At 48.3% G+C, this 27,774-nt stretch overlaps 1 protein-coding gene across 1 annotated transcript in view; it reads left to right on the plus strand.

Annotated features, from left to right (window-relative positions):
• cpne4a (copine IVa) overlaps positions 1–27,570 on the plus strand; it is a 48,134-nt gene extending 20,564 nt beyond the window's left edge. Inside the window, exons 8-16 of the mRNA XM_034554212.1 lie at positions 9,094–9,192; positions 13,402–13,488; positions 16,109–16,168; positions 17,269–17,402; positions 19,794–19,848; positions 21,223–21,274; positions 22,134–22,267; positions 22,440–22,676; positions 26,139–27,570. Coding sequence (XP_034410103.1) covers positions 9,094–9,192; positions 13,402–13,488; positions 16,109–16,168; positions 17,269–17,402; positions 19,794–19,848; positions 21,223–21,274; positions 22,134–22,267; positions 22,440–22,676; positions 26,139–26,270 — 990 coding nt within the window. The 3' untranslated portion in view covers positions 26,271–27,570. The remainder of the gene's footprint in view (positions 1–9,093; positions 9,193–13,401; positions 13,489–16,108; positions 16,169–17,268; positions 17,403–19,793; positions 19,849–21,222; positions 21,275–22,133; positions 22,268–22,439; positions 22,677–26,138) is intronic.
• The last annotated feature ends 204 nt before the right edge of the window (positions 27,571–27,774 follow it).

Raw genomic sequence — 27,774 nt, forward strand, 5'->3', positions numbered from 1 at the left:
AGCTAACCAGCTCACCAGCTATCCAGCAAACCAGCAAACCAGCTAATCAGCAAACCAGCTAATCAGCTAACCAGCTAACCAGCTAACCAGCTAACCAGCTAATCAGCAAACCAGCTAACCAGCTAACCAGCTAATCAGCTAACCAGCTAACCAGCTAACCAGCAAACCAGCTAATCAGCAAACCAGCTAATCAGCTAATCAGCTAATCAGCAAACCAGCTAATCAGATAATCAGCTAACCAGCTAACCAGCTAACCAGCAAACCAGCTAATCAGCAAACCAGCTAATCAGCTAATCAGCCAATCAGCTAACCAGCTAAACAGCTAACCAGCTAATCAGCTAACCAGCTAATCAGCAAACCAGCTAATCAGCTAACTAGCTAACCAGCTAACCAGCAAACCAGCTAACCAGCTAATCAGCTAACCAGCTAAACAGATGCCTTTTGATACCACTGTTCCCTTGTGGAGGTGAGACGACTCACACCATCACATCTTCTACACCAGAAGTCTTCTTCACCAGGAGTCTACTTCACCAGGAGTCTACTTCACCAGGAGTCTACTTCACCACCAGGAGTCTACTTCACCAGGAGTCTACTTCACCACCAGGAGTCTACTTCACCAGAGGTCTACTTCACCACCGGGAGTCTACTTCACCAGGAGTCTTTTTCACCACCAGGAGTCTACTTCACCACCAGGAGTCTACTTCACCAGAGGTCTACTTCACCACCGGGAGTCTACTTCACCAGGAGTCTACTTCACCACCAGGAGTCTACTTCACCACCAGGAGTCTACTTCACCAGGAGTCTACTTCACCACCAGGAGTCTACTTCACCAGAGGTCTACTTCACCACCGGGAGTCTACTTCACCAGGAGTCTTTTTCACCACCAGGAGTCTACTTCACCACCGGGAGTCTACTTCACCAGGAGTCTACTTCACCACCAGGAGTCTACTTCACCAGGAGTCTACTTCACCACCAGGAGTCTACTTCACCACCAGGAGTCTACTTCACCAGGAGTCTACTTCACCACCAGGAGTCTACTTCACCAGGAGTCTACTTCACCACCGGGAGTCTACTTCACCACCAGGAGTCTACTTCACCACCAGGAGTCTACTTCACCACCGGGAGTCTACTTCACCAGAAGTCTACTTCACCACCGGGAGTCTTTTTCACCACCAGGAGTCTACTTCACCAGAGGTCTACTTCACCACCAGGAGTCTACTTCACCAGGAGTCTTTTTCACCACCAGGAGTCTACTTCACCAGGAGTCTACTTCACCACCAGGAGTCTACTTCACCAGGAGTCTACTTCACCACCAGGAGTCTACTTCACCACCAGGAGTCTACTTCACCACCGGGAGTCTTTTTCACCACCAGGAGTCTACTTCACCAGGAGTCTACTTCACCAGGAGTCTACTTCACCACCAGGAGTCTACTTCACCACCAGGAGTCTACTTCACCACCGGGAGTCTACTTCACCAGGAGTCTTCTTCATCAGAAGTCTACTTCACCAGAAGTCTACTTCACCAGGAGTCTTTTTCACCAGGAGTCTTCTTCATCAGAAGTCTACTTCACCAGGAGTCTTCTTCACTGGGAGTCTTCTTCATCAGAAGTCTACTTCACCAGAAGTCTACTTTACCAGAAGTCTACTTCACCAGGAGTCTTTTTCAACAGGAGTCTTCTTCATCAGAAGTCTACTTCACCAGGAGTCTTCTTCACTGGGAGTCTTCTTCATCAGAAGTCTACTTCACCAGGAGTCTACTTCACCACCGGGAGTCTACTTCACCAGAAGTCTACTTCACCACCGGGAGTCTTTTTCACCACCAGGAGTCTACTTCACCAGAGGTCTACTTCACCACCAGGAGTCTACTTCACCAGGAGTCTACTTCACCACCAGGAGTCTACTTCACCACCAGGAGTCTACTTCACCAGGAGTCTACTTCACCACCAGGAGTCTACTTCACCACCAGGAGTCTACTTCACCAGGAGTCTACTTCACCACCAGGAGTCTACTTCACCACCAGGAGTCTACTTCACCAGGAGTCTACTTCACCAGGAGTCTTCTTCATCAGAAGTCTACTTCACCAGAAGTCTACTTCACCATGAGTCTACTTCACCAGGAGTCTACTTCACAAGGAGTCTACTTCACCACCAGGAGTCTACTTCACCACCGGGAGTCTTTTTTCACCACCAGGAGTCTACTTCACCAGGAGTCTACTTCACCACCAGGAGTCTACTTCACCACCAGGAGTCTACTTCACCAGGAGTCTACTTCACCACCAGGAGTCTACTTCACCAGGAGTCTACTTCACCACCGGGAGTCTACTTCACCACCAGGAGTCTACTTCACCACCAGGAGTCTACTTCACCACCGGGAGTCTACTTCACCAGAAGTCTACTTCACCACCGGGAGTCTTTTTCACCACCAGGAGTCTACTTCACCAGAGGTCTACTTCACCACCAGGAGTCTACTTCACCAGGAGTCTTTTTCACCACCAGGAGTCTACTTCACCAGGAGTCTACTTCACCAGGAGTCTACTTCACCACCAGGAGTCTACTTCACCACCAGGAGTCTACTTCACCACCGGGAGTCTTTTTCACCACCAGGAGTCTACTTCACCAGGAGTCTACTTCACCAGGAGTCTACTTCACCACCAGGAGTCTACTTCACCACCAGGAGTCTACTTCACCACCGGGAGTCTACTTCACCAGGAGTCTTCTTCATCAGAAGTCTACTTCACCAGAAGTCTACTTCACCAGGAGTCTTTTTCACCAGGAGTCTTCTTCATCAGAAGTCTACTTCACCAGGAGTCTTCTTCACTGGGAGTCTTCTTCATCAGAAGTCTACTTCACCAGAAGTCTACTTTACCAGAAGTCTACTTCACCAGGAGTCTTTTTCAACAGGAGTCTTCTTCATCAGAAGTCTACTTCACCAGGAGTCTTCTTCACTGGGAGTCTTCTTCATCAGAAGTCTACTTCACCAGGAGTCTACTTCACCACCGGGAGTCTACTTCACCAGAAGTCTACTTCACCACCGGGAGTCTTGTTCACCACCAGGAGTCTACTTCACCAGAGGTCTACTTCACCACCAGGAGTCTACTTCACCAGGAGTCTACTTCACCACCAGGAGTCTACTTCACCACCAGGAGTCTACTTCACCAGGAGTCTACTTCACCACCAGGAGTCTACTTCACCACCAGGAGTCTACTTCACCACCAGGAGTCTACTTCACCAGGAGTCTACTTCACCACCAGGAGTCTACTTCACCACCAGGAGTCTACTTCACCAGGAGTCTACTTCACCAGGAGTCTTCTTCATCAGAAGTCTACTTCACCAGAAGTCTACTTCACCATGAGTCTACTTCACCAGGAGTCTACTTCACAAGGAGTCTACTTCACCACCAGGAGTCTACTTCACCACCGGGAGTCTACTTCACCAGAAGTCTACTTCACCACCGGGAGTCTTTTTCACCACCAGGAGTCTACTTCACCAGGAGTCTACTTCACCACCAGGAGTCTACTTCACCACCAGGAGTCTACTTCACCAGGAGTCTACTTCACCACCAGGAGTCTACTTCACCAGGAGTCTACTTCACCACCGGGAGTCTACTTCACCACCAGGAGTCTACTTCACCACCAGGAGTCTACTTCACCACCGGGAGTCTACTTCACCAGAAGTCTACTTCACCACCGGGAGTCTTTTTCACCACCAGGAGTCTACTTCACCAGAGGTCTACTTCACCACCAGGAGTCTACTTCACCAGGAGTCTTTTTCACCACCAGGAGTCTACTTCACCAGGAGTCTACTTCACCACCAGGAGTCTACTTCACCAGGAGTCTACTTCACCACCAGGAGTCTACTTCACCACCAGGAGTCTACTTCACCACCGGGAGTCTTTTTCACCACCAGGAGTCTACTTCACCAGGAGTCTACTTCACCAGGAGTCTACTTCACCACCAGGAGTCTACTTCACCACCAGGAGTCTACTTCACCACCGGGAGTCTACTTCACCAGGAGTCTTCTTCATCAGAAGTCTACTTCACCAGAAGTCTACTTCACCAGGAGTCTTTTTCACCAGGAGTCTTCTTCATCAGAAGTCTACTTCACCAGGAGTCTTCTTCACTGGGAGTCTTCTTCATCAGAAGTCTACTTCACCAGAAGTCTACTTTACCAGAAGTCTACTTCACCAGGAGTCTTTTTCAACAGGAGTCTTCTTCATCAGAAGTCTACTTCACCAGGAGTCTTCTTCACTGGGAGTCTTCTTCATCAGAAGTCTACTTCACCAGGAGTCTACTTCACCACCGGGAGTCTACTTCACCAGAAGTCTACTTCACCACCGGGAGTCTTTTTCACCACCAGGAGTCTACTTCACCAGAGGTCTACTTCACCACCAGGAGTCTACTTCACCAGGAGTCTACTTCACCACCAGGAGTCTACTTCACCACCAGGAGTCTACTTCACCAGGAGTCTACTTCACCACCAGGAGTCTACTTCACCACCAGGAGTCTACTTCACCACCAGGAGTCTACTTCACCAGGAGTCTACTTCACCACCAGGAGTCTACTTCACCACCAGGAGTCTACTTCACCAGGAGTCTACTTCACCAGGAGTCTTCTTCATCAGAAGTCTACTTCACCAGAAGTCTACTTCACCATGAGTCTACTTCACCAGGAGTCTACTTCACAAGGAGTCTACTTCACCACCAGGAGTCTACTTCACCACCGGAGTCTACTTCACCAGAAGTCTACTCACCGGGAGTCTATTTCACCACCAGGAGTCTACTTCACCAGGAGTCTACTTCACCACCAGGAGTCTACTTCACCACCAGGAGTCTACTTCACCAGGAGTCTACTTCACCACCAGGAGTCTACTTCACCAGGAGTCTACTTCACCACCGGGAGTCTACTTCACCACCAGGAGTCTACTTCACCACCAGGAGTCTACTTCACCACCGGGAGTCTACTTCACCAGAAGTCTACTTCACCACCGGGAGTCTTTTTCACCACCAGGAGTCTACTTCACCAGAGGTCTACTTCACCACCAGGAGTCTACTTCACCAGGAGTCTTTTTTCACCACCAGGAGTCTACTTCACCAGGAGTCTACTTCACCAGGAGTCTACTTCACCACCAGGAGTCTACTTCACCACCAGGAGTCTACTTCACCACCGGGAGTCTTTTTCACCACCAGGAGTCTACTTCACCAGGAGTCTACTTCACCAGGAGTCTACTTCACCACCAGGAGTCTACTTCACCACCAGGAGTCTACTTCACCACCGGGAGTCTACTTCACCAGGAGTCTTCTTCATCAGAAGTCTACTTCACCAGAAGTCTACTTCACCAGGAGTCTTTTTCACCAGGAGTCTTCTTCATCAGAAGTCTACTTCACCAGGAGTCTTCTTCACTGGGAGTCTTCTTCATCAGAAGTCTACTTCACCAGAAGTCTACTTTACCAGAAGTCTACTTCACCAGGAGTCTTTTTCAACAGGAGTCTTCTTCATCAGAAGTCTACTTCACCAGGAGTCTTCTTCACTGGGAGTCTTCTTCATCAGAAGTCTACTTCACCAGGAGTCTACTTCACCACCGGGAGTCTACTTCACCAGAAGTCTACTTCACCACCGGGAGTCTTTTTCACCACCAGGAGTCTACTTCACCAGAGGTCTACTTCACCACCAGGAGTCTACTTCACCAGGAGTCTACTTCACCACCAGGAGTCTACTTCACCACCAGGAGTCTACTTCACCAGGAGTCTACTTCACCACCAGGAGTCTACTTCACCACCAGGAGTCTACTTCACCACCAGGAGTCTACTTCACCAGGAGTCTACTTCACCACCAGGAGTCTACTTCACCACCAGGAGTCTACTTCACCAGGAGTCTACTTCACCAGGAGTCTTCTTCATCAGAAGTCTACTTCACCAGAAGTCTACTTCACCATGAGTCTACTTCACCAGGAGTCTACTTCACAAGGAGTCTACTTCACCACCAGGAGTCTACTTCACCACCGGGAGTCTTTTTCACCACCAGGAGTCTACTTCACCAGGAGTCTACTTCACCACCAGGAGTCTACTTCACCACCAGGAGTCTACTTCACCAGGAGTCTACTTCACCACCAGGAGTCTACTTCACCAGGAGTCTACTTCACCACCGGGAGTCTACTTCACCACCAGGAGTCTACTTCACCACCAGGAGTCTACTTCACCACCGGGAGTCTACTCACCAGAAGTCTACTTCACCACCGGGAGTCTTTTTCACCACCAGGAGTCTACTTCACCAGAGGTCTACTTCACCACCAGAGTCTACTTCACCAGGAGTCTTTTTCACCACAGGAGTCTACTTCACCAGGAGTCTACTTCACCACCAGGAGTCTACTTCACCAGGAGTCTACTTCACCACCAGGAGTCTACTTCACCACCAGGAGTCTACTTCACCACCGGGAGTCTTTTTCACCACCAGGAGTCTACTTCACCAGGAGTCTACTTCACCAGGAGTCTACTTCACCACCAGGAGTCTACTTCACCACCAGGAGTCTACTTCACCACCGGGAGTCTACTTCACCAGGAGTCTTCTTCATCAGAAGTCTACTTCACCAGAAGTCTACTTCACCAGGAGTCTTTTTCACCAGGAGTCTTCTTCATCAGAAGTCTACTTCACCAGGAGTCTTCTTCACTGGGAGTCTTCTTCATCAGAAGTCTACTTCACCAGAAGTCTACTTTACCAGAAGTCTACTTCACCAGGAGTCTTTTCAACAGGAGTCTTCTTCATCAGAAGTCTACTTCACCAGGAGTCTTCTTCACTGGGAGTCTTCTTCATCAGAAGTCTACTTCACCAGGAGTCTACTTCACCACCGGGAGTCTACTTCACCAGAAGTCTACTTCACCACCAGGAGTCTACTTCACCACCAGGAGTCTACTTCACCAGGAGTCTACTTCACCACCAGGAGTCTACTTCACCACCAGGAGTCTACTTCACCAGGAGTCTACTTCACCAGGAGTCTACTTCACCACCAGGAGTCTACTTCACCAGAGGTCTACTTCACCACCAGGAGTCTACTTCACCAGGAGTCTACTTCACCACCAGGAGTCTACTTCACCACCAGGAGTCTACTTCACCACCAGGAGTCTACTTCACCAGGAGTCTACTTCACCAGGAGTCTTCTTCATCAGAAGTCTACTTCACCAGAAGTCTACTTCACCAGGAGTCTACTTCACCAGGAGTCTTCTTCACTGGGAGTCTTCTTCATTAGAAGTCTACTTCACCAGAAGTCTACTTCACCAGGAGTCTTTTTCAACAGGAGTCTTCTTCATCAGAAGTCTACTTCACCAGAAGTCTACTTCACCAGGAGTCTTTTTCAACAGGAGTCTTCTTCATCAGAAGTCTACTTCACCAGGAGTCTACTTCACCAGGAGTCTTCTTCATCAGAAGTCTACTTCACCAGAAGTCTACTTCACCAGGAGTCTACTTCACCACCAGGAGTCTACTTCACCACCAGGAGTCTACTTCACCACCGGGAGTCTACTTCACCAGGAGTCTTTTTCAACAGGAGTCTTCTTCATCAGACGTCTACTTCACCAGGAGTCTTCTTCACTGGGAGTCTTCTTCATCAGAAGTCTACTTCAACAGGAGTCTTCTTCATCAGAAGTCTACTTCACCAGGAGTCTTCTTCACTGGGAGTCTTCTTCATCAGAAGTCTACTTCACCAGAAGTCTACTTCACCAGAAGTCTACTTCACCAGGAGTCTTTTTCAACAGGAGTCTTCTTCATCAGAAGTCTACTTCACCAGGAGTCTTCTTCACTGGGAGTCTTCTTCACCAGAAGTCTACTTCACCAGGAGTCTTTTTCAACAGGAGTCTTCTTCATCAGAAGTCTACTTCACCAGGAGTCTTCTTCACTGGGAGTCTTCTTCATCAGAAGTCTACTTCAACAGGAGTCTTCTTCATCAGAAGTCTACTTCACCAGGAGTCTTCTTCACTGGGAGTCTTCTTCATCAGAAGTCTACTTCACCAGAAGTCTACTTCACCAGAAGTCTACTTCACCAGGAGTCTTTTTCAACAGGAGTCTTCTTCATCAGAAGTCTACTTCACCAGGAGTCTTCTTCACTGGGAGTCTTCTTCATCAGAAGTCTACTTCAACAGGAGTCTTCTTCATCAGAAGTCTACTTCACCAGGAGTCTTCTTCGTCTTTTTGTTTTCTTGTATTTAGTCCAGTAAACAATGAACTAAACGTAAACGTAATATCATAAACGTCTTCATTCTCTAGCTCAGATCTTCATGGAGACAACATGTCAGATCAAACTGCTGCTGCCACATATGGGTTTTATTCCTTTTTATTACATTTTGATAATAATTTTAGATTAATGTCTCAGATCGTTTGAGGTTTTGTGTAATTTAATTGTTTAATAGTGACCAGATTATTTAATATTCATGGTGGAAACACAGTTTCAGTCAGAAGAAGAAACACAAACGTTTCATATTGTGGATGAATTCCAACTCGGTTGCTGAGAGTTGCATGATGGGTAATTTGCATGATTAGCTGAATTAGCTCATTAGCATGTAAACATACGCATGTTTTCTGAAAGTGAAAATATTGCCATTTGCTGATTATGAAGTCTACATTATTTATGTTAATTATGGTATTAAGGGACGTAGAATAATATAAGGACATCACAAACATGAATCTAGACCTTTCCACGCTTCATCTAAAAAATATTTTAATCATCATATAATATTCCAACAGACTAACCTTCTGTTTCTATGGTGACGTCTGAAGAAGAGCTTTGAGGAAGTGAACTTGTGTTGAGATGCTTTTATTGTGAAACTCTTCACGCAGAGACAGTACGCTGTTCCTGTTTGCATCTGTTGGTGAAGATGAAATACATATCGAGTCTGGAGCAGCAGATTATAACTCGTTGCCTTGTTGACCAACAAATAGAAACAAATTAGACCTTTGTCTCATTAATTTACAGAAATGTGATGAACAGAGACGTGATTTATTTTGGTAAACAGACTCGTAACATTGAATAATGAGCCTGGATGATGACCACATGAGTCATCACTAAGTCAGCTGGCTGCTCAGGTGTCCCTGTTTTTGTGTCCACTCAGTGCACCGTTTGGGACTGGGACTCCAACGGGAAGCACGACTACATCGGGGAGTTCGAGGCCTCGTTCAAGGAGATGAGAGGAGCCATCGATGGACGGCAGGTAGGAGACAAGGAGATGAGATACAAGGAGATGAGATACAAGGAGATGAGATACAAGGAGATGAGATACAAGGAGATGAGATACAATGAGATGAGATACAATGAGATGAGATACAATGAGATGAGATACAATGAGATGAGATACAAGGAGATGAGATACAAGGAGATGAGATACAAGGAGATGAGATACAATGAGATGAGATACAATGAGATGAGATACAATGAGATGAGATACAATGAGATGAGATACAAGGAGATGAGATACAAGGAGATGAGATACAAGGAGATGAGATACAATGAGATGAGATACAAGGAGATGAGTTACAAGGAGATGAGATACAATGAGATGAGATACAAGGAGATGAGATACAATGAGACGAGATACAAGCAGATGAGATACAATGAGATGAGATAAGATACGAGATACTTCCACTTCTTAAATATGGTCTACGGTACCAACGTGTTCCACAGCGCCCTCTAGGGAGCGAAAACTAGTGACCACGACCCCCTTTGGTGACCCCCCATGCTAACACAACCATGGTGAACATGGCCAACAATCCTAAGCATGTTAGCGTTAGCATGAACTGCTAGCATGGCTGCAGAGATCCCCGTCAGGCCTTGGTCTCCGTCAGCCCTGATCCCCGTCAGACCCTGGTCTCCGTCAGCCCTGATCCCCGTCAGACCCTGGTCTCCATCAGACCCTGGTCTCTGTCAGCCCTGATCCCCATCAGACCCTGGTCTCCGTCAGCCCTGATCCCCGTCAGGCCCTAGTCTCCATCAGGCCTTGATCCCCGTCAGGCCCTGGTCTCCGTCAGCCCTGATCCCCATCAGACCCTGGTCTCCGTCAGCCCTGATCCCCGTCAGGCCCTGGTCTCCGTCAGCCCTGATCCCCGTCAGACCCTGGTCTCCGTGAGCCCTGATCCCCGTCAGACCCTGATCCCCATCAGACCCTGCAGCTCCAATTAAAAGCCTTTAACGCGTACCTTCGGGGTCCGGACAGTTTAAGCGACAGACGGCGTGATTAGCGGCTAACGAAGACGCTGCGGACAGAAATGTGGCAGATGCTAATTAAAGTGCTCGGCTAACGCTGTGTGTGTTTCCCTGAAGATGACAACACACTCCCAGCTGGCTCATTATCGCTGACTGTAATGAACCGACTGGCGTCTCAGCGTCTACGTCCACTTCCTCCTCCGACAGGAAACCCAGTGAAGCAGGAGGTCTTCTCCCCCCCACACCTCCTCTTCTTCTTCTGTTCTGGCTTTATTTATTTACCTCCTACCTCCTCCTTATCTTCCTCTTCTTTCTCCTCCTCCTCTTCCTCTTCGTGAGACCTCAGCTTCCTCCACAGGAAGACATAAGACCTCAGCTTCCTCCACAGGAAGACGTGAGACCTCAGCTTCCTCCTCAAGATGACGTGAGACCTCAGCTTCCTCCACAGGAAGACGTGAGACCTCAGCTTCCTCCACAGGAAGACGTGAGATCTCAGCTTCCTCCACAGGAAGACGTGAGACCTCAGCTTCCTCCTCAGGAAGACGTGAGACCTCAGCTTCCTCCTCAGGAAGACGTGAGACCTCAGCTTCCTCCTCAAGAAGACGTGAGACCTCAGCTTCCTCCTCAGGAAGACGTGAGACCTCAGCTTCCTCCTCAGGAAGACGTGAGACCTCAGCTTCCTCCTCAGGAAGACGTGAGACCTCAGCTTCCTCCTCAAGAAGACGTGAGACCTCAGCTTCCTCCTCAAGATGACGTGAGACCTCAGCTTCCTCCTCAAGATGACGTGAGACCTCAGCTTCCTCCTCAAGAAGACGTGAGACCTCAGCTTCCTCCTCAAGAAGACGTGAGACCTCAGCTTCCTCCTCAAGATGACGTGAGACCTCAGCTTCCTCCTCAGGAAGACGTGAGACCTCAGCTTCCTCCTCAGGAAGACGTGAGACCTCAGCTTCCTCCTCAAGAAGACGTGAGACCTCAGCTTCCTCCTCAGGAAGACGTGAGACCTCAGCTTCCTCCTCAGGAAGACGTGAGACCTCAGCTTCCTCCTCAAGATGACGTGAGACCTCAGCTTCCTCCTCAGGAAGACGTGAGACCTCAGCTTCCTCCACAGGAAGACGTGAGACCTCAGCTTCCTCCTCAAGATGACGTGAGACCTCAGCTTCCTCCTCAAGAAGACGTGAGACCTCAGCTTTCTCCTCAAGATGACGTGAGACCTCAGCTTCCTCAAGATGACGTGAGACCTCAGCTTCCTCCTCAAGAAGACGTGAGACCTCAGCTTCCTCCACAGGAAGACGTGAGACCTCAGCTTCCTCCTCAAGATGACGTGAGACCTCAGCTTCCTCCTCAAGATGACGTGAGACCTCAGCTTCCTCCTCAAGAAGACGTGAGACCTCAGCTTCCTCCTCAAGATGACGTGAGACCTCAGCTTCCTCCTCAAGATGACGTGAGACCTCAGCTTCCTCCTCAAGATGACGTGAGACCTCAGCTTCCTCCTCAAGATGACGTGAGACCTCAGCTTCCTCCTCAAGAAGACGTGAGACCTCAGCTTCCTCCTCAAGAAGACGTGAGACCTCAGCTTCCTCCACAAGAAGACGTGAGACCTCAGCTTCCTCCACAGGAAGACGTGAGACCTCAGCTTCCTCCTCAAGAAGACGTGAGACCTCAGCTTCCTCCTCAAGAAGACGTGAGACCTCAGCTTCCTCCTCAAGAAGACGTGAGACCTCAGCTTCCTCCTCAAGAAGACGTGAGACCTCAGCTTCCTCCACAAGAAGACGTGAGACCTCAGCTTCCTCCTCAAGAAGACGTGAGACCTCAGCTTCCTCCTCAAGAAGACGTGAGACCTCAGCTTCCTCCTCAAGAAGACGTGAGACCTCAGCTTCCTCCTCAAGATGACGTGAGACCTCAGCTTCCTCCTCAAGAAGACGTGAGACCTCAGCTTCCTCCTCAAGAAGACGTGAGACCTCAGCTTCCTCCTCAAGAAGACGTGAGACCTCAGCTTCCTCCTCAAGAAGACGTGAGACCTCAGCTTCCTCCACAAGAAGACGTGAGACCTCAGCTTCCTCCACAAGAAGACGTGAGACCTCAGCTTCCTCCACAGGAAGACGTGAGACCTCAGCTTCCTCCTCAAGAAGACGTGAGACCTCAGCTTCCTCCTCAAGAAGACGTGAGACCTCAGCTTCCTCCTCAAGAAGACGTGAGACCTCAGCTTCCTCCTCAAGAAGACGTGAGACCTCAGCTTCCTCCACAAGAAGACGTGAGACCTCAGCTTCCTCCTCAAGATGACGTGAGACCTCAGCTTCCTCCTCAAGAAGACGTGAGACCTCAGCTTCCTCCTCAAGAAGACGTGAGACCTCAGCTTCCTCCTCAAGAAGACGTGAGACCTCAGCTTCCTCCACAAGAAGACGTGAGACCTCAGCTTCCTCCTCAAGAAGACGTGAGACCTCAGCTTCCTCCTCAAGATGACGTGAGACCTCAGCTTCCTCCTCAAGAAGACGTGAGACCTCAGCTTCCTCCTCAAGATGACGTGAGACCTCAGCTTCCTCCTCAAGATGACGTGAGACCTCAGCTTCCTCCTCAGGAAGACGTGAGACCTCAGCTTCCTCCTCAGGAAGACGTGAGACCTCAGCTTCCTCCTCAAGATGACGTGAGACCTCAGCTTCCTCCTCAAGATGACGTGAGACCTCAGCTTCCTCCTCAAGATGACGTGAGACCTCAGCTTCCTCCTCAAGATCTTTTTATTGTCTCATTGATCAGCTTCACCTGCAGTGGACAAACCGATCAGAGATTAGCTGCCAGATGCTTTTATTTTGAAATCACCTGAGAGGTCTGTTTCCTGCCTTAAGCATCAACATCAAACAGCTGTTTGTTGTCTGTCTGGCAGAGACCAACACAAACACACACACACACACACACAGCTGGTTGAGGTTTATTTGCTCTCTCGGTGTCTGTAAACATTCTTCCGCCAGCTGTTACATCTCATCCTATGAATATTCATATTTCATGCCGGTGTTTCTCGTATGTTTAGTCCAATCTGCATCACCAGCTGGTCTCTGGTTCAGGACCAGTCCTCTCTGCTGGTCTCCGGGTCAAAGCAGCCAAACACTGATGTGTTTGTGTTGATGAACACATGTTGATGTGTTTGTGTTGATGAACACATGTTGATCTGTTTGTGTTGATGAACACATGTTGATGTGTTTGTGTTGATGTTTGTTCATGTCCTCAGGTGCAGTGGCCATGCCTGAACCCCAAATACAGAGTCAAGAAGAAGAACTACAAGAACTCTGGCATCGTGATCCTGAACCAGTGCAAGGTGTGTTCACGTGACAGGAGAGCACCATAAGTAAAAGATGAGGCGTCATATATAATATGTATGTATATATATATATACTCCTCCTATGAATCGCCACCTTAACGTGGTGGAGGAGTTTGAGTGGCTCAGTGATCCTGGGAGCTATGTTGTCCGGGGCATCAGCCCCTGGTAGGGTCTCCCAAGGCAAACAGGTCTCGGGGGAGAGCCCAGACTAAGAGCGGTTCAATAAACCCTGATGATAAGCAGCCCACGGACTGAAGCTACCTTGCCCGGACAAGGGAAACCGGGGCACCCTCCCAGAGCCAGACCCAGGAGGGGAGCTCGTCGGCGAGCATCTGGTGGCCGGGCTTTTGCCCATGGGGCCCGGTCGGGCTCAGCCCGAAAAAACATCATGGAGCAGCTGTCACCCTGTGGACCCACCACCCGCAGGGAGAATTATCGAGGTCGGGTGCTATGTAGACCGGGCGGCGGGCCAGGCGGGAGACCTGGGCGGGCCGATCGCCGGCAGCATAGACTAGCTCTAGGGACGTGGAACGTCACCTCACTAGCGGGCAAAGAGCCGGAGATGGTGCAGGAGGTGGAGCGGTACCAGCTAGATATAGTTGGGCTCACCTCCACGCACAGCATGGGCTCTGGAACCAAGCTCCTGGAGAAGGGTTGGACTTTGTCCTTTTCTGGAGTTGCCCAGGGTGAGAGGCGCCGGGCGGGAGTGGGGATACTCACGAGCCCCCGGCTGAGCGCCGCTGTGTTGGAGTTTTCCCCGGGGAACGAGAGGGTCGCCTCCCTGCGCCTACGGGTTGCGGGGAGTAAGGCTCTGACTGTTGTTTGTGCTTATGCACCGAACAGCATTTCGGAGTATCCGGCCTTCTTGGAGTCGGTGGGAGGGGTCCTGGAAAGGGCGCCGCCTGCCGACTCCATAGTTCTCCTGGGAGACTTCAACGCTCACGTGGGCAATGACAGAGAAACCTGGCGGGGCGTGATTGGGAGGAACGGCTTGCCCGATCTGAACCCGAATGGTGTTTTGTTGTTGGACTTCTGTGCTAGCCACAGTTTGTCCATAACGAACACCATGTTCGAACATAAGGTGGCTCATAAGTGTACCTGGTACCAGAACACCTTAGGCCGGAGATCAATGATCGACTTTGTAATCGTATCATCTGATCTGCGGCCGTATGTCTTGGACACTCGGGTGAAGAGAGGAGCAGAGCTGTCAACTGATCACCACCTGGTGGTGAGTTGGATCAGATGGCGGGGGACTCGGCTAGAGAGACCTGGCAAGCCCAAACGTGTAGTGAGGGTGAACTGGGAACGTCTGGCAGAGGATCCTGTCCGGGAGGTCTTCAACTCCCACCTCCGGAAGAACTTCTCACAAATCCCGAGGGAGGCTGGGGACATGGAATCCAAGTGGACCTTGTTCAAAGCCTCTATTGTGGACGCGGCTGCTCGGGGCTGTGGCCGGAAGGTCATCGGTGCCTGTCGTGGCGGCAACCCTAGAACCCGGTGGTGGACACCGGGGGTGAGGGAAGCCGTCAAACTGAAGAAGGAGGCCTTTTGGGCCTGGCTGGCCCAGGGGTCTCCTGAAGTAGCTGACGGGTTTGTCTCCTCGGTAGTAAGTCAGACACGTTCCCGGTGGGTGTTGGCCTCCGCCAGGGCTGCCCTTTATCACCGGTCCTGTTCGTGACCTTCATGGACAGGATATCTAGGCGCAGCCAGGGGGCGGAGAGGATCCGGTTCGGGAGTCTCAGGATCGCCTCTCTGCTGTTTGCCGATGATGTGGTCCTGTTTGCCTCCTCGGACCGTGACCTCCAGCATTCACTGGGGCGTTTTGCAGCCGAGTGCGAAGCGGCAGGGATGAGAGTTAGCACCTCCAAATCTGAGGCCATGGTGCTCTGCCGGAAACCGGCGGATTGATCCCTCCAGGTGGGGGCAAACTGCCTACCCCAAGCGAAGGAGTTCAAGTATCTCGGGGTCTTGTTCACGAGTGAGGGTAAGGTGGAGCGGGAGATCGACAGGCGGATCGGTGCGGCTGCAGCAGTAAAACAGGCGTTGTACCGGTCCGTCTTAGTGAAGAGGAGCTGAGCCTGAAGGCAAAGCTCTCCATTTACTGGTCGGTCTACGTTCCAACCCTCACCTATGGTCACGAACTCTGGGTCGTGACCGAAAGAACGAGATCTGGGATACAAGCAGCCGAAATGAGCTTCCTCCGTAGGGTGGCCGTAGATTATATCTCCCGGCTGGCCTTGGAAAGCCTCGGGATCCCCCAGAATGAGCTGGAAAGTGTTGCTGGTGAGAGGGAGGCCTGGGTCGGCCTGCTGAACCTGCTGCCACCGCGACCCGACCCCGGATAAGCGGGTGATAATGGATGGATGGATGGATGGATGGATGGATATATATATATATATCACAGAGGAAATCAAAGAAAGAGAGAAACATGTGACTGAAAACTGCTTCAGGGTTCAGAGTGCGTGGCCCTTTAAGTGGAAGAAGCTCTCTGATGTTCAAGTAAACTAGTGTCTGGTTAAAAACGGATCTGATTGGACGATAGCAGTCAGCTGGTCTAAATGGGAATGAAGGAAACAGCTGATTGAAATCTATAAAACATCAAATGTTCTGTCTGCAGATCATCAAGATGCACTCCTTCCTGGATTACATCATGGGAGGCTGTCAGATCCAGTTTACAGTGAGCACACACACACACACACACACACACACACACACACACACACACACAGAGGTCATGTTCCTGTCGAGAGAGGAAGAAGAAGAAGAAGAAGACTAAATAAAAGACGCCTCCCATGCACTCGGGAGTAATTTATGATGTCGGCATGGAAACGGTAACCATGGTGACACGTGCAGCAGCCTCAGTGTCTCACTGGGATCCGACCAGTTCAACCAGTCCGACTCCGCAGCTCAGTTTGTGTTTTATGAATGTTTCTTTAACCAAAGACACACTTTGATTAAATTAATCATTTTATATGATAAACCCCACAATCACACAAATGATATTTAAATAGACTTCTATACAACCAGAGGAGTCGCCCCCTGGTGGTCAGTAGAGAGAATGCAGCTTTAAGACATGAAGCATAGACTTCTATACAACCAGAGGAGTCGCCCTCTGTTGGTCAGGAGAGAGAATGCAGCTTTAAGACATGAAGCATAGACTTCTATACAACCAGAGGAGTCGCCCCCTGGTGGTCAGGAGAGAGAATGCAGCTTTAACACATGAAGCATAGACTTCTATACAACCAGAGGAGTCGCCCCCTGGTGGTCAGTAGAGAGAATGCAGCTTTAACACATGAAGCATAGACTTCTATACAACCAGAGGAGTCGCCCCCTTGTGGTCAGGAGAGAGAATGCAGCTTTAAGGCATGAAGCATAGACTTCTATACAACCAGAGGAGTCGCCCCCTGGTGGTCAGGAGAGAGAATGCAGCTTTAACACATGAATTATAAAATGTGTTTTTATTAGCGTCTATTGTTTAAAAACAAGCTGTTCATCAAACCTCCTAAACACAGCGTGATTGCATTAAACCCCAGTGCATGCTGGGATGCACATCTTCCTTCAGGTAGAGAACTGTGTTCTCTTCTCAATAAACTATAATATCAGATGATAGTTTATTGGTTTGTCTCCCGTAAACACAAACAGCTGAGAAGTTGACAAGTTGACAAGTTGACCACTTTGTTGTTATTTACACTGCTGACCTCTGGCAGGCGGTCCGCCACGTGCTTCGGTTACGCCGATGAACTGAAGCTGGTCTCTGATTGGTTGTGGTGTCTCCAGGTCGCCATCGACTTCACGGCGTCTAACGGAGATCCTCGAAACAGCTGCTCGCTGCACTACATCCACCCGTACCAGCCCAACGAGTACCTGAAGGCCCTGGTGGCCGTGGGGGAGATCTGCCAGGACTACGACAGGTGAGCCAGTCAGCCAATCACACGCCTCCATTCGTTAATCCGCACATCGTCTCGGCTTTTAACGTCTTTGTCTTCTTATATTTGCTTTTTGGAAGCTGACAGTTTCTTCTTCTTCTTCTGGCTGTGAGACTTTAAAACACTTCCTGTCCCACGCAGGTTTTATAATAGTACATCTTTAGAAAAGGTCTCTCCTGCTGTGAGGAACCCTGAAGGTCTCTCTTCCTGCAGTGTTTAGTTTGAGGAACCCTGAAAGTCTCTCTTCCTGCTGTGAGGAACCCTGGAGGTCTCTCTTCCTGCTGTGAGGAACCCTGAAGGTCTCTATTCCTGCTGTGAGGAACCCTGAAGGTCTCTCTTCCTACTGTGAGGAACCCTGAAGGTCTCTCTTCCTGTGGTGAGGAACCCTGAAGGTCTCTCTTCCTGCTGTGAGGAACCCTGACGGTCTCTCTTCCTGTGGTGAGGAACCCTGAAGGTCTCTCTTCCTGCTGTGAGGAACCCTGAAGGTCTCTCTTCCTGTGGTGAGGAACCCTGAAGGTCTCTATTCCTGCTGTGAGGGACCCTGAAGGTCTCTCTTCCTGCTGTGAGGAACCCTGAAGGTCTATCTTCCTGTGGTGAGGAACCCTGAAGGTCTCTATTCCTGCTGTCTTTAGTTTGAGGAACCCTGAAGGTCTCTATTCCTGCTGTGAGGGACCCTGAAGGTCTCTCTTCCTGTGGTGAGGAACTCTGAAGGTCTCTCTTCCTGCTGTGAGGAACCCTGAAGGTCTCTATTCCTGCTGTGAGGAACCCTGAAGGTCTCTCTTCCTGCTGTGAGGAACCCTGAAGGTCTCTCTTCCTGTGGTGAGGAACCCTGAAGGTCTCTCTTCCTGCTGTGAGGAACCCTGAAGGTTTCTCTTCCTGCTGTGAGGAACCCTGAAGGTCTCTCTTCCTGCTGTGAGGAACCCTGAAGGTCTATCTTCCTGTGGTGAGGAACCCTGAAGGTCTCTATTCCTGCTGTCTTTAGTTTGAGGAACCCTGAAGGTCTCTCTTCCTGCTGTGAGGAACCCTGAAGGTCTCTCTTCCTGCTGTGAGGAACCCTGAAGGTCTCTATTCCTGTGGTGAGGAACCCTGAAGGTCTCTCTTCCTGCTGTGAGGAACCCTGAAGGTCTCTATTCCTGTGGTGAGGAACCCTGAAGGTCTCTCTTCCTGTGGTGAGGAACCCTGAAGGTCTCTCTTCCTGTGGTAAGGAACCCTGAAGGTCTCTCTTCCTGTGGTGAGGAACCCTGAAGGTCTCTCTTCCTGTGGTGAGGAACCCTGAAGGTCTCTCTTCCTGTGGTGAGGAACCCTGAAGGTCTCTCTTCCTGTGGTGAGGAACCCTGGAGGTCTCTCTTCCTGCTGTGAGGAACCCTGAAGGTCTCTATTCCTGCTGTGAGGAACCCTGAAGGTCTCTCTTCCTACTGTGAGGAACCCTGAAGGTCTCTCTTCCTGTGGTGAGGAACCCTGAAGGTCTCTCTTCCTGCTGTGAGGAACCCTGAAGGTCTCTCTTCCTGTGGTGAGGAACCCTGAAGGTCTCTCTTCCTACTGTGAGGAACCCTGAAGGTCTCTCTTCCTGTGGTGAGGAACCCTGAAGGTCTCTCTTCCTGCTGTGAGGAACCCTGACGGTCTCTCTTCCTGTGGTGAGGAACCCTGAAGGTCTCTCTTCCTGCTGTGAGGAACCCTGAAGGTCTCTCTTCCTGTGGTGAGGAACCCTGAAGGTCTCTATTCCTGCTGTGAGGGACCCTGAAGGTCTCTCTTCCTGTGGTGAGGAACCCTGAAGGTCTCTATTCCTGCTGTGAGGGACCCTGAAGGTCTCTCTTCCTGTGGTGAGGAACCCTGAAGGTCTCTCTTCCTGTGGTGAGGAACCCTGAAGGTCTCTCTTCCTGCTGTCTTTAGTTTGAGGAACTCTGTTTTAAACCTCAGAACGAGATGTGGTCAGGACGGGGTTAGCCTAGCTTAGCACAAAGACTGGAAGCAGGGGAAAGAGCTAGCGTGGCTCCGCCCACACGTTGTGTCTGTGTTGAGGAACACAAATCAACCAGAAGGAAGATTCATGGTTATCGACGGGCGGAGGGATACGCTGTTTATCAAGAAATAGTTCCCTGAAACCACAAACTGTTCTTTAACATTCGTGTTAATTTTTAAACAAATGCTTGGACTTAAAAAAAATCAACAACAACAACAACAACAACCGAACAAAAGAAAATAACGTTGGATTCAAGTGGATAATTTTTTCCTCTTTCTTGGGATCCAATCAGAAGTCATTCCTGTCCTTTGTGTTGAAGGGGCGTCGGCCTGAATGAGCTCGTTAACTCCGGCCGGCAGCCAATCACAACGCCTCGTTTCACTCCCGGACTTCTTTCTTCTCTTTTCTCCTCGCAGTGACAAAATGTTCCCGGCGTTCGGCTTCGGCGCTCAGATCCCTCCAGACTTCAAGGTAACTCCCAGCATGCTCTCTGTCTGCGGGGGGGGGGGGTCATCTCAGCCGGCCTCCTCCTCCTCACCCTGGGGTGCTGCTCCTTCACTTCTCTTCCCATGATGCACTGCTGCTGATTATGTCCGTTCAAGAGGTCAAAGTGAGGTCATGTGTAATCATAATGAATGATAAGCAATAATAAAATACATCCTGTGACAATAAATATGTACAGTGCAACAATATAACAGACAAATATAATAAAGTATTACATTCATTCCTGAAATGTAGTTAAGTTTTCTAATATTATTATTTTTATTTATTTCCATATTGTTACTAGTATTATTTTAGTTTTTCCTAAATTATTTATGTAGTTATTGAACTTACATTTGTATTATTTGTATTACCATTTATTTACCTATTTACTTACGTAAAAAAAACAACAACGTTATTTACAATAATGAGTTTACTTAAAGAGATACTCATCAGTTGTATGTATATGTTTATACAGTATATGTATACATGATTGTATATCGAGCACCAACTGTTGAGATTAATCCGCCACTGAAAGTAGTCCCGTTTGTTTGATAAACACTAGGAACCAATGAGCCGCAGACAGGAAGTGAGACCGTATTGAGACACGGACCAAAGTGAAAATAGAACAAAACCAGAAAAATGATTCATAGAGTTTCTCTGAACACAAAATATTTCTAATAAAAGTTTCTCTTCCATGCCGAGTGAGAAGTTACGTCATGAGGTCAAAGAAGCCATATGAGGTCATGAGGTCAAAGAAGCCATATGAGGTCATGAGGTCAAAGAAGCCATATGAGGTCATGAGGTCAAAGAAGCCATATGAGGTCATGAGGTCATGAGGTCATGAGGTCATGAGGTCATGAGGTCAGCAACCAGAAGATGAATCTTTCCATCATAAACGACACAATATTTATATAAATATACATATATACATATATATATATATATGTATATATATATATATTTATGTATATAAATATACATATATATATGTATATATATTTATATATGTATATAAATATATATACATATATATATGTATATATATTTGTCTTCATGCTGCTTCTGTTTCCACCATGAACATAGACGCTTTAATGAGTCAGTCAGCTGATCACACGTCAAGAAGAAGAACATGAAGAAGAGGAGAATGATGTCGTTGTTCAAGACATTTCTGCAGGTTGTGTTTTATTATGATGAAGAGATCAAACAGACTTCCTGTATCTCTCCTCTTCCTCCTCCTCCTCCTCCTCCTTCTCCTCCTCCTCCCCCCCTCCCCATCCTCCTCCTCTTCCTCCTCCTCCTCCCCCTCCTCCTTCTCCTCCTTCTCCTCCTCCCCCTCCTCCCCCTTCTCCTCCTCCTCTCCAGGTCTCCCACGACTTTGCAGTGAATTTTAACGAGGAGAACCCGGAGTGTGCAGGTAGACGCTTTGATTCTCTCTCTCTCTCTCTCTCTCTCTCTCCCTCTCTCTCTCTCTCTCTCTCTCCCTCTCTCTCACTCTCTCTTTCTCTCTCCCTCTCTCTCACTCTCTCTTTCTCTCTCCCTCTCTCTCTCTCTCTCTTAAATGTTTGACAGCGAGCCTCAAAGGAAACTCTTTTATCCAAGACATAGTTTTTTGATGACTAAAAATGAGAATAGATTGCAGAAATGAGAAAATGTCGAGAGAATATACGCAACATATAAAAGACAATAATGTATATTAGTGGATGCAACAGGCTCCTGTCACTATCCGGGGTTTCCCTCCAGCACCAAGGAATGAGCCACATCCTTTATTCTCTGGATCCCTCTCCACCTCATACAGGGCCGAGACTCGACCCTTGACCCCCTGCAGCTGAGGCCAATTAGGACCCTGAGCCACTCCCCCACTCACCTCCACAGCTGAGCCTAACCCCGCCCAGCCACCACATACCTCCACCACCCGACTTAGGCCGGGGAGTCCTTCAGCCTAACCCCCCCCCCCCGAGCTAACAAGATACGACATGAGAGAGAGAGACTCTGTTCAGCTGAAGGTCTCTCGCCCTCTCGGCTGCAAAGGTCATTGATCGGCTCAGAGAGACACTTCCAATTAAGACTTCCTCTGTGTGTGTGTGTGTGTAGGTGTGTGTGTGTGTGTGTGAAGGAGATGTTGGTGCATGCTGGGACGCCTCTCAACACATGCAGAGTTCTCTCCTCCTGCTGGTTGTGTTCGTGGAGGAAACGTTGGAGCCATTAAAAGGATTTATGGGATGTTTGTGGTTCCTCCCTGAGAGCTAGTTTGTACCTCCATGTTGCCCCACCAGGCATCCAGGGCGTGGTGGAGGCCTACCAGGCCTGCCTCCCCAAGCTGCAGCTGTACGGCCCCACCAACATCGCCCCCATCATCCAGAAGGTCGCCAACTCCGCCTCGCAGGAGGTCCACACCAAAGAGGCCATGGTGAGTCACGCCTCCGCTCTTTATGTATTTTTATTCAAGCTTAACATTAACATTGTGTAATCTTTTGAAATTTCAATATCATTTTTTCAGGTTTTTTTTAAAAAGACGATAGCATAAATATAATAATTATGACAACCTGAGAGCCGTAGTTTAAATATACTCTGTCTCGCAGCAATACTTCATCCTGCTGATCCTGACGGACGGCGTCATCACCGACATGGCCGACACCAGGGAGGCCATCGTGCAGGCCTCCCACCTCCCCATGTCCGTCATCATCGTCGGGATTGGGAACGCCGACTTCAGCGACATGCAGATGCTGGACGGCGATGACGGGATCCTGCGATCGCCCAAAGGAGAACCCGTCCTCCGGGACATCGTCCAGTTCGTCCCGTTCCGCAACTTCAAGCACGTGAGTCGGATTGTCCCGAGATGAAAACATCTGTTTCCAGTTCAACTCCATTTATTAAACAGGGGTGAGCTGCTTTCTCCTGAAGTTCTTTTCTACAGAGGAGTTCCTCAGGGCGCGATCCTGGGTCCTCCACTGTTTCTAGAACCGTCTCTGTTCCTCATGGGCTTGTCGGGCAGAGACATAATATTATGTTCTGATTCTAGGGACCTAGTGAACATTGCCTCCATCTTGAGACCCTGAGCCAACGTCGGGCCAGGAGCGCGTCTGCATGTGACGGGTTGTGATATTGATTTAAACTATGAAATAAAATGAATAAAAAGATGAGTTTAACACAAAGACATCAACAGAGTGGGCGGTTAATACACCGAGAGAGTGAACGTTTCCAGGTATTAGTCAGACCCACAGGGTTACCGAGGACTGAGTGAATGGCTTGTGACATTCTTTTATTTATTTTAGCTGCAAAAGGCATGAAAATATATTTAATGATATTCATTATTGGGGCTTTTTGAAAGTGTCCATGGTTTTAGTGGAATATTGAGGTGTCCGTCACAGGAATGAATGGACTTGGAGGCGGGTTCATTAATTCCTGATAATGGAAACCTTGTTTTACACGTCGTATTCAATTCTGTCGTCACATTAATTGAGACTGTAATTAATTTCCTGCAGCTGCTTTACAATGAAAGCACGAATCGTAAATGCATAAAAAGCTTTTATTTTGAAATGAGAGCAGCAGGAAGTGAATATACCTTCAATTAGCAATAACTGAAAAACAATCTCCAAAATGACCTTTTAAATGAAATGAACTTTGATGGTCAATAACAACAACATCCGTGTTCGGTGGACTAAAATAATAATGTTCTCATTTTGTTTGTTTGAACGACTCCCAAAGACGTTTTATTAATAATGAGCAACTATTTTGACTTTGCGTTGCATCATTTTGAAATAACCGGTTGTTGCTTGTTGTTTGCCATGTAAAGGAAGTCTTATTATTATTATTACGACACATTAAGCCTCTCAATACGGGCACCAGATGGTGTGTTCCTTTGAAACAAGATGTCTTCTTGATATGAGATTATACATGGTGTATATATAACTTAAATATTGGAGCTGTGAAAACAATAAGCCAAGAAGAGGAGAGCTGAACGTTTTGAGTGTGAAGTTATTGAAGAAATGAGTTTTTCCACATCTTAAGAAGAGCAATCATAAGTGAGAAATAATGTATTTCTTTGAACAAGTCTGAAGGTTACAGACTCCACTCTGGAGCAGATTGATCTCTTTGATGTATTTTCCTTGCCGGCCTTATTCTGCGCGGTGAGAGTTTATAATAATAATATAATGTGCTCTACATCATGTATCAGGTTTATATGTGTGTGCATATATTCTCTTTATTATTATCGTCACTAACCAGCCACTGATTTCATGTTATTTCTACTAAATTAAACAACTGCAGCCAAAAAACCAAGAAAGTGATGATGACAAAACAAACATGTTTGTTCTTTGGTGAAAACGGTTCATAAGTTAGAAAGTTAGACGACGTCCTGCTGATTCCAGAGGAAAAGATCAAACATAATGTATCCTCTGGGGAGCAGGAATGGGAGTCTTGGTTTTCATATTGTTTCCTTATCATGTGCTCCGTCTTATTGTCACAGCAGACTAAAAGAGTATTGTCCGAGAGCATGGGAATTCATAAAAACTATGAAAAATATTCAGATTCCCACTGATTTTCCTGCCTGCGGAAATATGTTTGACCGATGAAATACTTCGTGGAAAGTATCGCCGTCATTCTCCGTATTAAAGAGCAAAGTGCTGCGTGGACAGAGGACGTTGATTCAGAACAATGGCCGTTCGTTTCCAGGGTCACGGACTGTCTCTGAAGGATGAGCCTTCAGCACAACGGGAAGTCTCCTTCCAAACAGACAATAGGGAAGTCTCCTTCCAAACAGCCAATAGGGAAGTCTCCTTCACAACAGCCAATAGGGAAGTCTACTCCAAACAGCTAATAGGGAAGTCTCATTCCAAACAGCCAATAGGGACGTCTCATCCAAACAGCCAATAGGGAAGTCTCATTCCAAACAGCCAATAGGGACTTCTCATCCAAACAGCCAATAGGGAAGTCTCATTCCAAACAGCCAATAGGGAAGTCTCCTTCCAAACAGCCAATAGGGAAGTCTCCTCCAAACAGCCAATAGGGAAGTCTCATTCCAAACAGCCAATAGGGACGTCTCATCCAAACAGCCAATAGGGAAGTCTCATCCAAACAGCCAATAGGGAAGTCTCATTCCAAACAGCCAATAGGGACTTCTCATCCAAACAGCCAATAGGGAAGTCTCCTTCCAAACAGCGAATAGGGACGTCTCATCCAAACAACCAAAAGGGAAGTCTCATTCCAAACAGACAATAGAGAAGTTTCATTCCAAACAGACAATAGGGAAGTCTCATTCCAAACAGCCAATAGGGAAGTCTCATCCAAACAGCCAATAGGGAAGTCTCCTTCCAAACAGCCAATAGGGACGTCTCATCCAAACAACCAATAGGACAGTCTCATTCCAAACAGACAATAGGGAAGTCTCATTCCAAACAGCCAATAATGTATGGCAATCCCCTTGAGACTCCACGCCAGCTGCTGATTGGTTCTTTCTCAGGTTGTAGTTGGTCGCTGGTGCGAAGCTAGCCAGCTAACGTTAGCATCACATTTAGGGTCCGTTGTTCCTGTGCCGTATTCTGGCATCGCACTGGTTAGAAACAGGCGTCCAGAGGTCCCTCGTCCTGCAGCTCCTCCCTGTTCCCTGACCCGATGGGATGTAGAATCCGTCCGCTGAGTTGAGGAGCAGCTTTGAGGGAATCAATCACCTCAACTGGGTCATTTGAACAGGAAGGAGCAGAGCTTCTACTTCTCGATGTCTGAGCTCTTCAAAGTAAAGTAGTTTCAACCTCTTACAGCCCCAAGTTACTTCTTCTTCTTTTATCCTTTTATATTATTAGATCAACCCGTATATCGAGGCTCATATTCCTCCACGGTCGGTACAACACAGCTCTGCTGACAACACTCCGATCCGTCTCATACTCCATAGCTCCATAGCTCCTTTGCTCCTTTGCTCCTTTGCTCCTTTGCTCCTTTGCTCCTTTGCTCCTTTGCTCCTTTCCTCGAGAGATATCACGTTGTCAAAGTGAGCCTGACACCTCCGTGCTCATAGAACTACTGGAGAATATTAAATCCGTTTGCAGCAGTTCAATCAAAAGCATCTCCAAACGGAGACTTCTTGCTCACAACCAGAATATTGTGACGGATCTAATGAAATGGAGCAAAGAAACCTGATGCATGATGGGAAAATGTGAAGCGAAGGGGATTGGCGATAAATTGTCAATAAAAATGCAAAGCCACCTCAATAATCCTTCAAACCTTGAACGTGTGTCATGTTTCACCCTCTCTATGTTCTGAAGCGCCTCCTTCTGTCTCCTCAGGCGTCTCCAGCGGCTCTGGCTAAGAGTGTGTTGGCGGAGGTGCCCAACCAGGTGGTGGACTACTACAACAGCAAGGGCATCAAGCCCAAAGTGCCCAGCGAGTACCAGTCTTCCAGGCAGTTCGGCCACTGAGAGCCGGACTGCCCGGCACCACCTCCCCAGACCGAGGAACATGTTTACTGTCGTTTGTTCTTTGTTGATGCGGATGTTAAAGGTGCTCGATGCAGCATTTCACACCAGGGAGGGTTTCTTTAATGTGATGGGGTGGAAAGGGCGTAGCAGGTGGAGTTGCTGGTTACACAGGTTCTGCTGGAGTTAGGATGATCCCGAAAGATCAGGTCTTTCAGTTTAAACAGTTTAAAGAGCAATGCGATAACAAAGATGTTTACTTCCCACTAGAAACCAGCTTCACCCTCGTTAGCCTGTTGCTAAGCTATGTAGCATTACTTTGGGGGAGCTTTTTTAGGGTGTTTCGCTTTTCTTTAATGATACTGTTTACAATAACAGCATTTCTGAAAGCAACGTTTCCAGCCCGGTCTCGCCAATGACATCACAGCGACAAGTCTAAAATGTGAAATAATGACACGGAAATGATGGAAATGTCGTGCTATTCATACGCATCTCCGTGAGATCAGGTTGGACTTTCGGTTCAGTTCGGTGTCATTTGGCCGTGGGGGCAAAATAAATCTATGCAGAGATTTCACGAAGAGGAAAGTAATAAACTCTGACTCGTGTGTTTGTGGCGTTGACCAATTGAAAACCAACGAGGATCCAATGAATCCAAAATGGAGAAAGCTATCATATTAGCATTGATGTGCCATCCAATTCTACACAATCCTCCTCTGCCACAGTACTAACCGCTAACATGTATGATACTAAACTTTTAATTATAGGTCCAGATAGCAACTAAACCAGCTAATGTGCTATTTAGCTAACAGGTAGCAAGTAGCACAGTCTGTTGAGCTATTTTGGGTGACTAGCATCTGAAATTAGCATGTCTGCAGTTAGCATGTCTGCAGTTAGTTATCAGCCAACCAGGCCTTCAAGGAGTCTCGACATCCCTAGACTTCCAACACTGCCCATTGGTGGTCACTAACACTCGCAGCCGGCATCTTGAGCCGTCTAGTGACGCTGTAATCTGTCCTCTACATCACGTGGACACAGCAGAGAGCATTCTGGGAAATGAGGCAGAGTAGCACTAAAAGTCTTATCTCGTGGTCCAACGTGGGTTCCAGGTATGAAAATACTTCCTGTTGCACCTTTAGCATCCGCTGTGCATGCGGGGCCTTCGGAGGCCGAGCTGATTGTAACGTTCAGGAGTGTTTTTGACGGACATTTAAAGCACACAGACACACAACACCTACCAATCAAAACGCTGCTTCCCTGCAGACAGCATGACAGGCAGGGAAACAGCCAATGACAGAATGTATGAACCCCCACCCCCCCCCCCCCCCCCCCTGTTGGTTTGGTTTTATAAGAGTTTATCGATATTTTGCTATCTTTCGTAAAGTTCGTACGTTGTAAAGCATTTTGGATCTCTGCCAGATGAACCAGAAGCTGCCTTCACAGACGTCTGCATCCTCTACTGGTGGTTTTCTGAGGCGAGGCAGATGCATGAGCTGTTGTTTTGCATGCA

This window comes from Cyclopterus lumpus, chromosome 16, assembly GCF_009769545.1.
Source record: "Cyclopterus lumpus isolate fCycLum1 chromosome 16, fCycLum1.pri, whole genome shotgun sequence".
Taxonomy (NCBI): domain Eukaryota; kingdom Metazoa; phylum Chordata; class Actinopteri; order Perciformes; family Cyclopteridae; genus Cyclopterus; species Cyclopterus lumpus.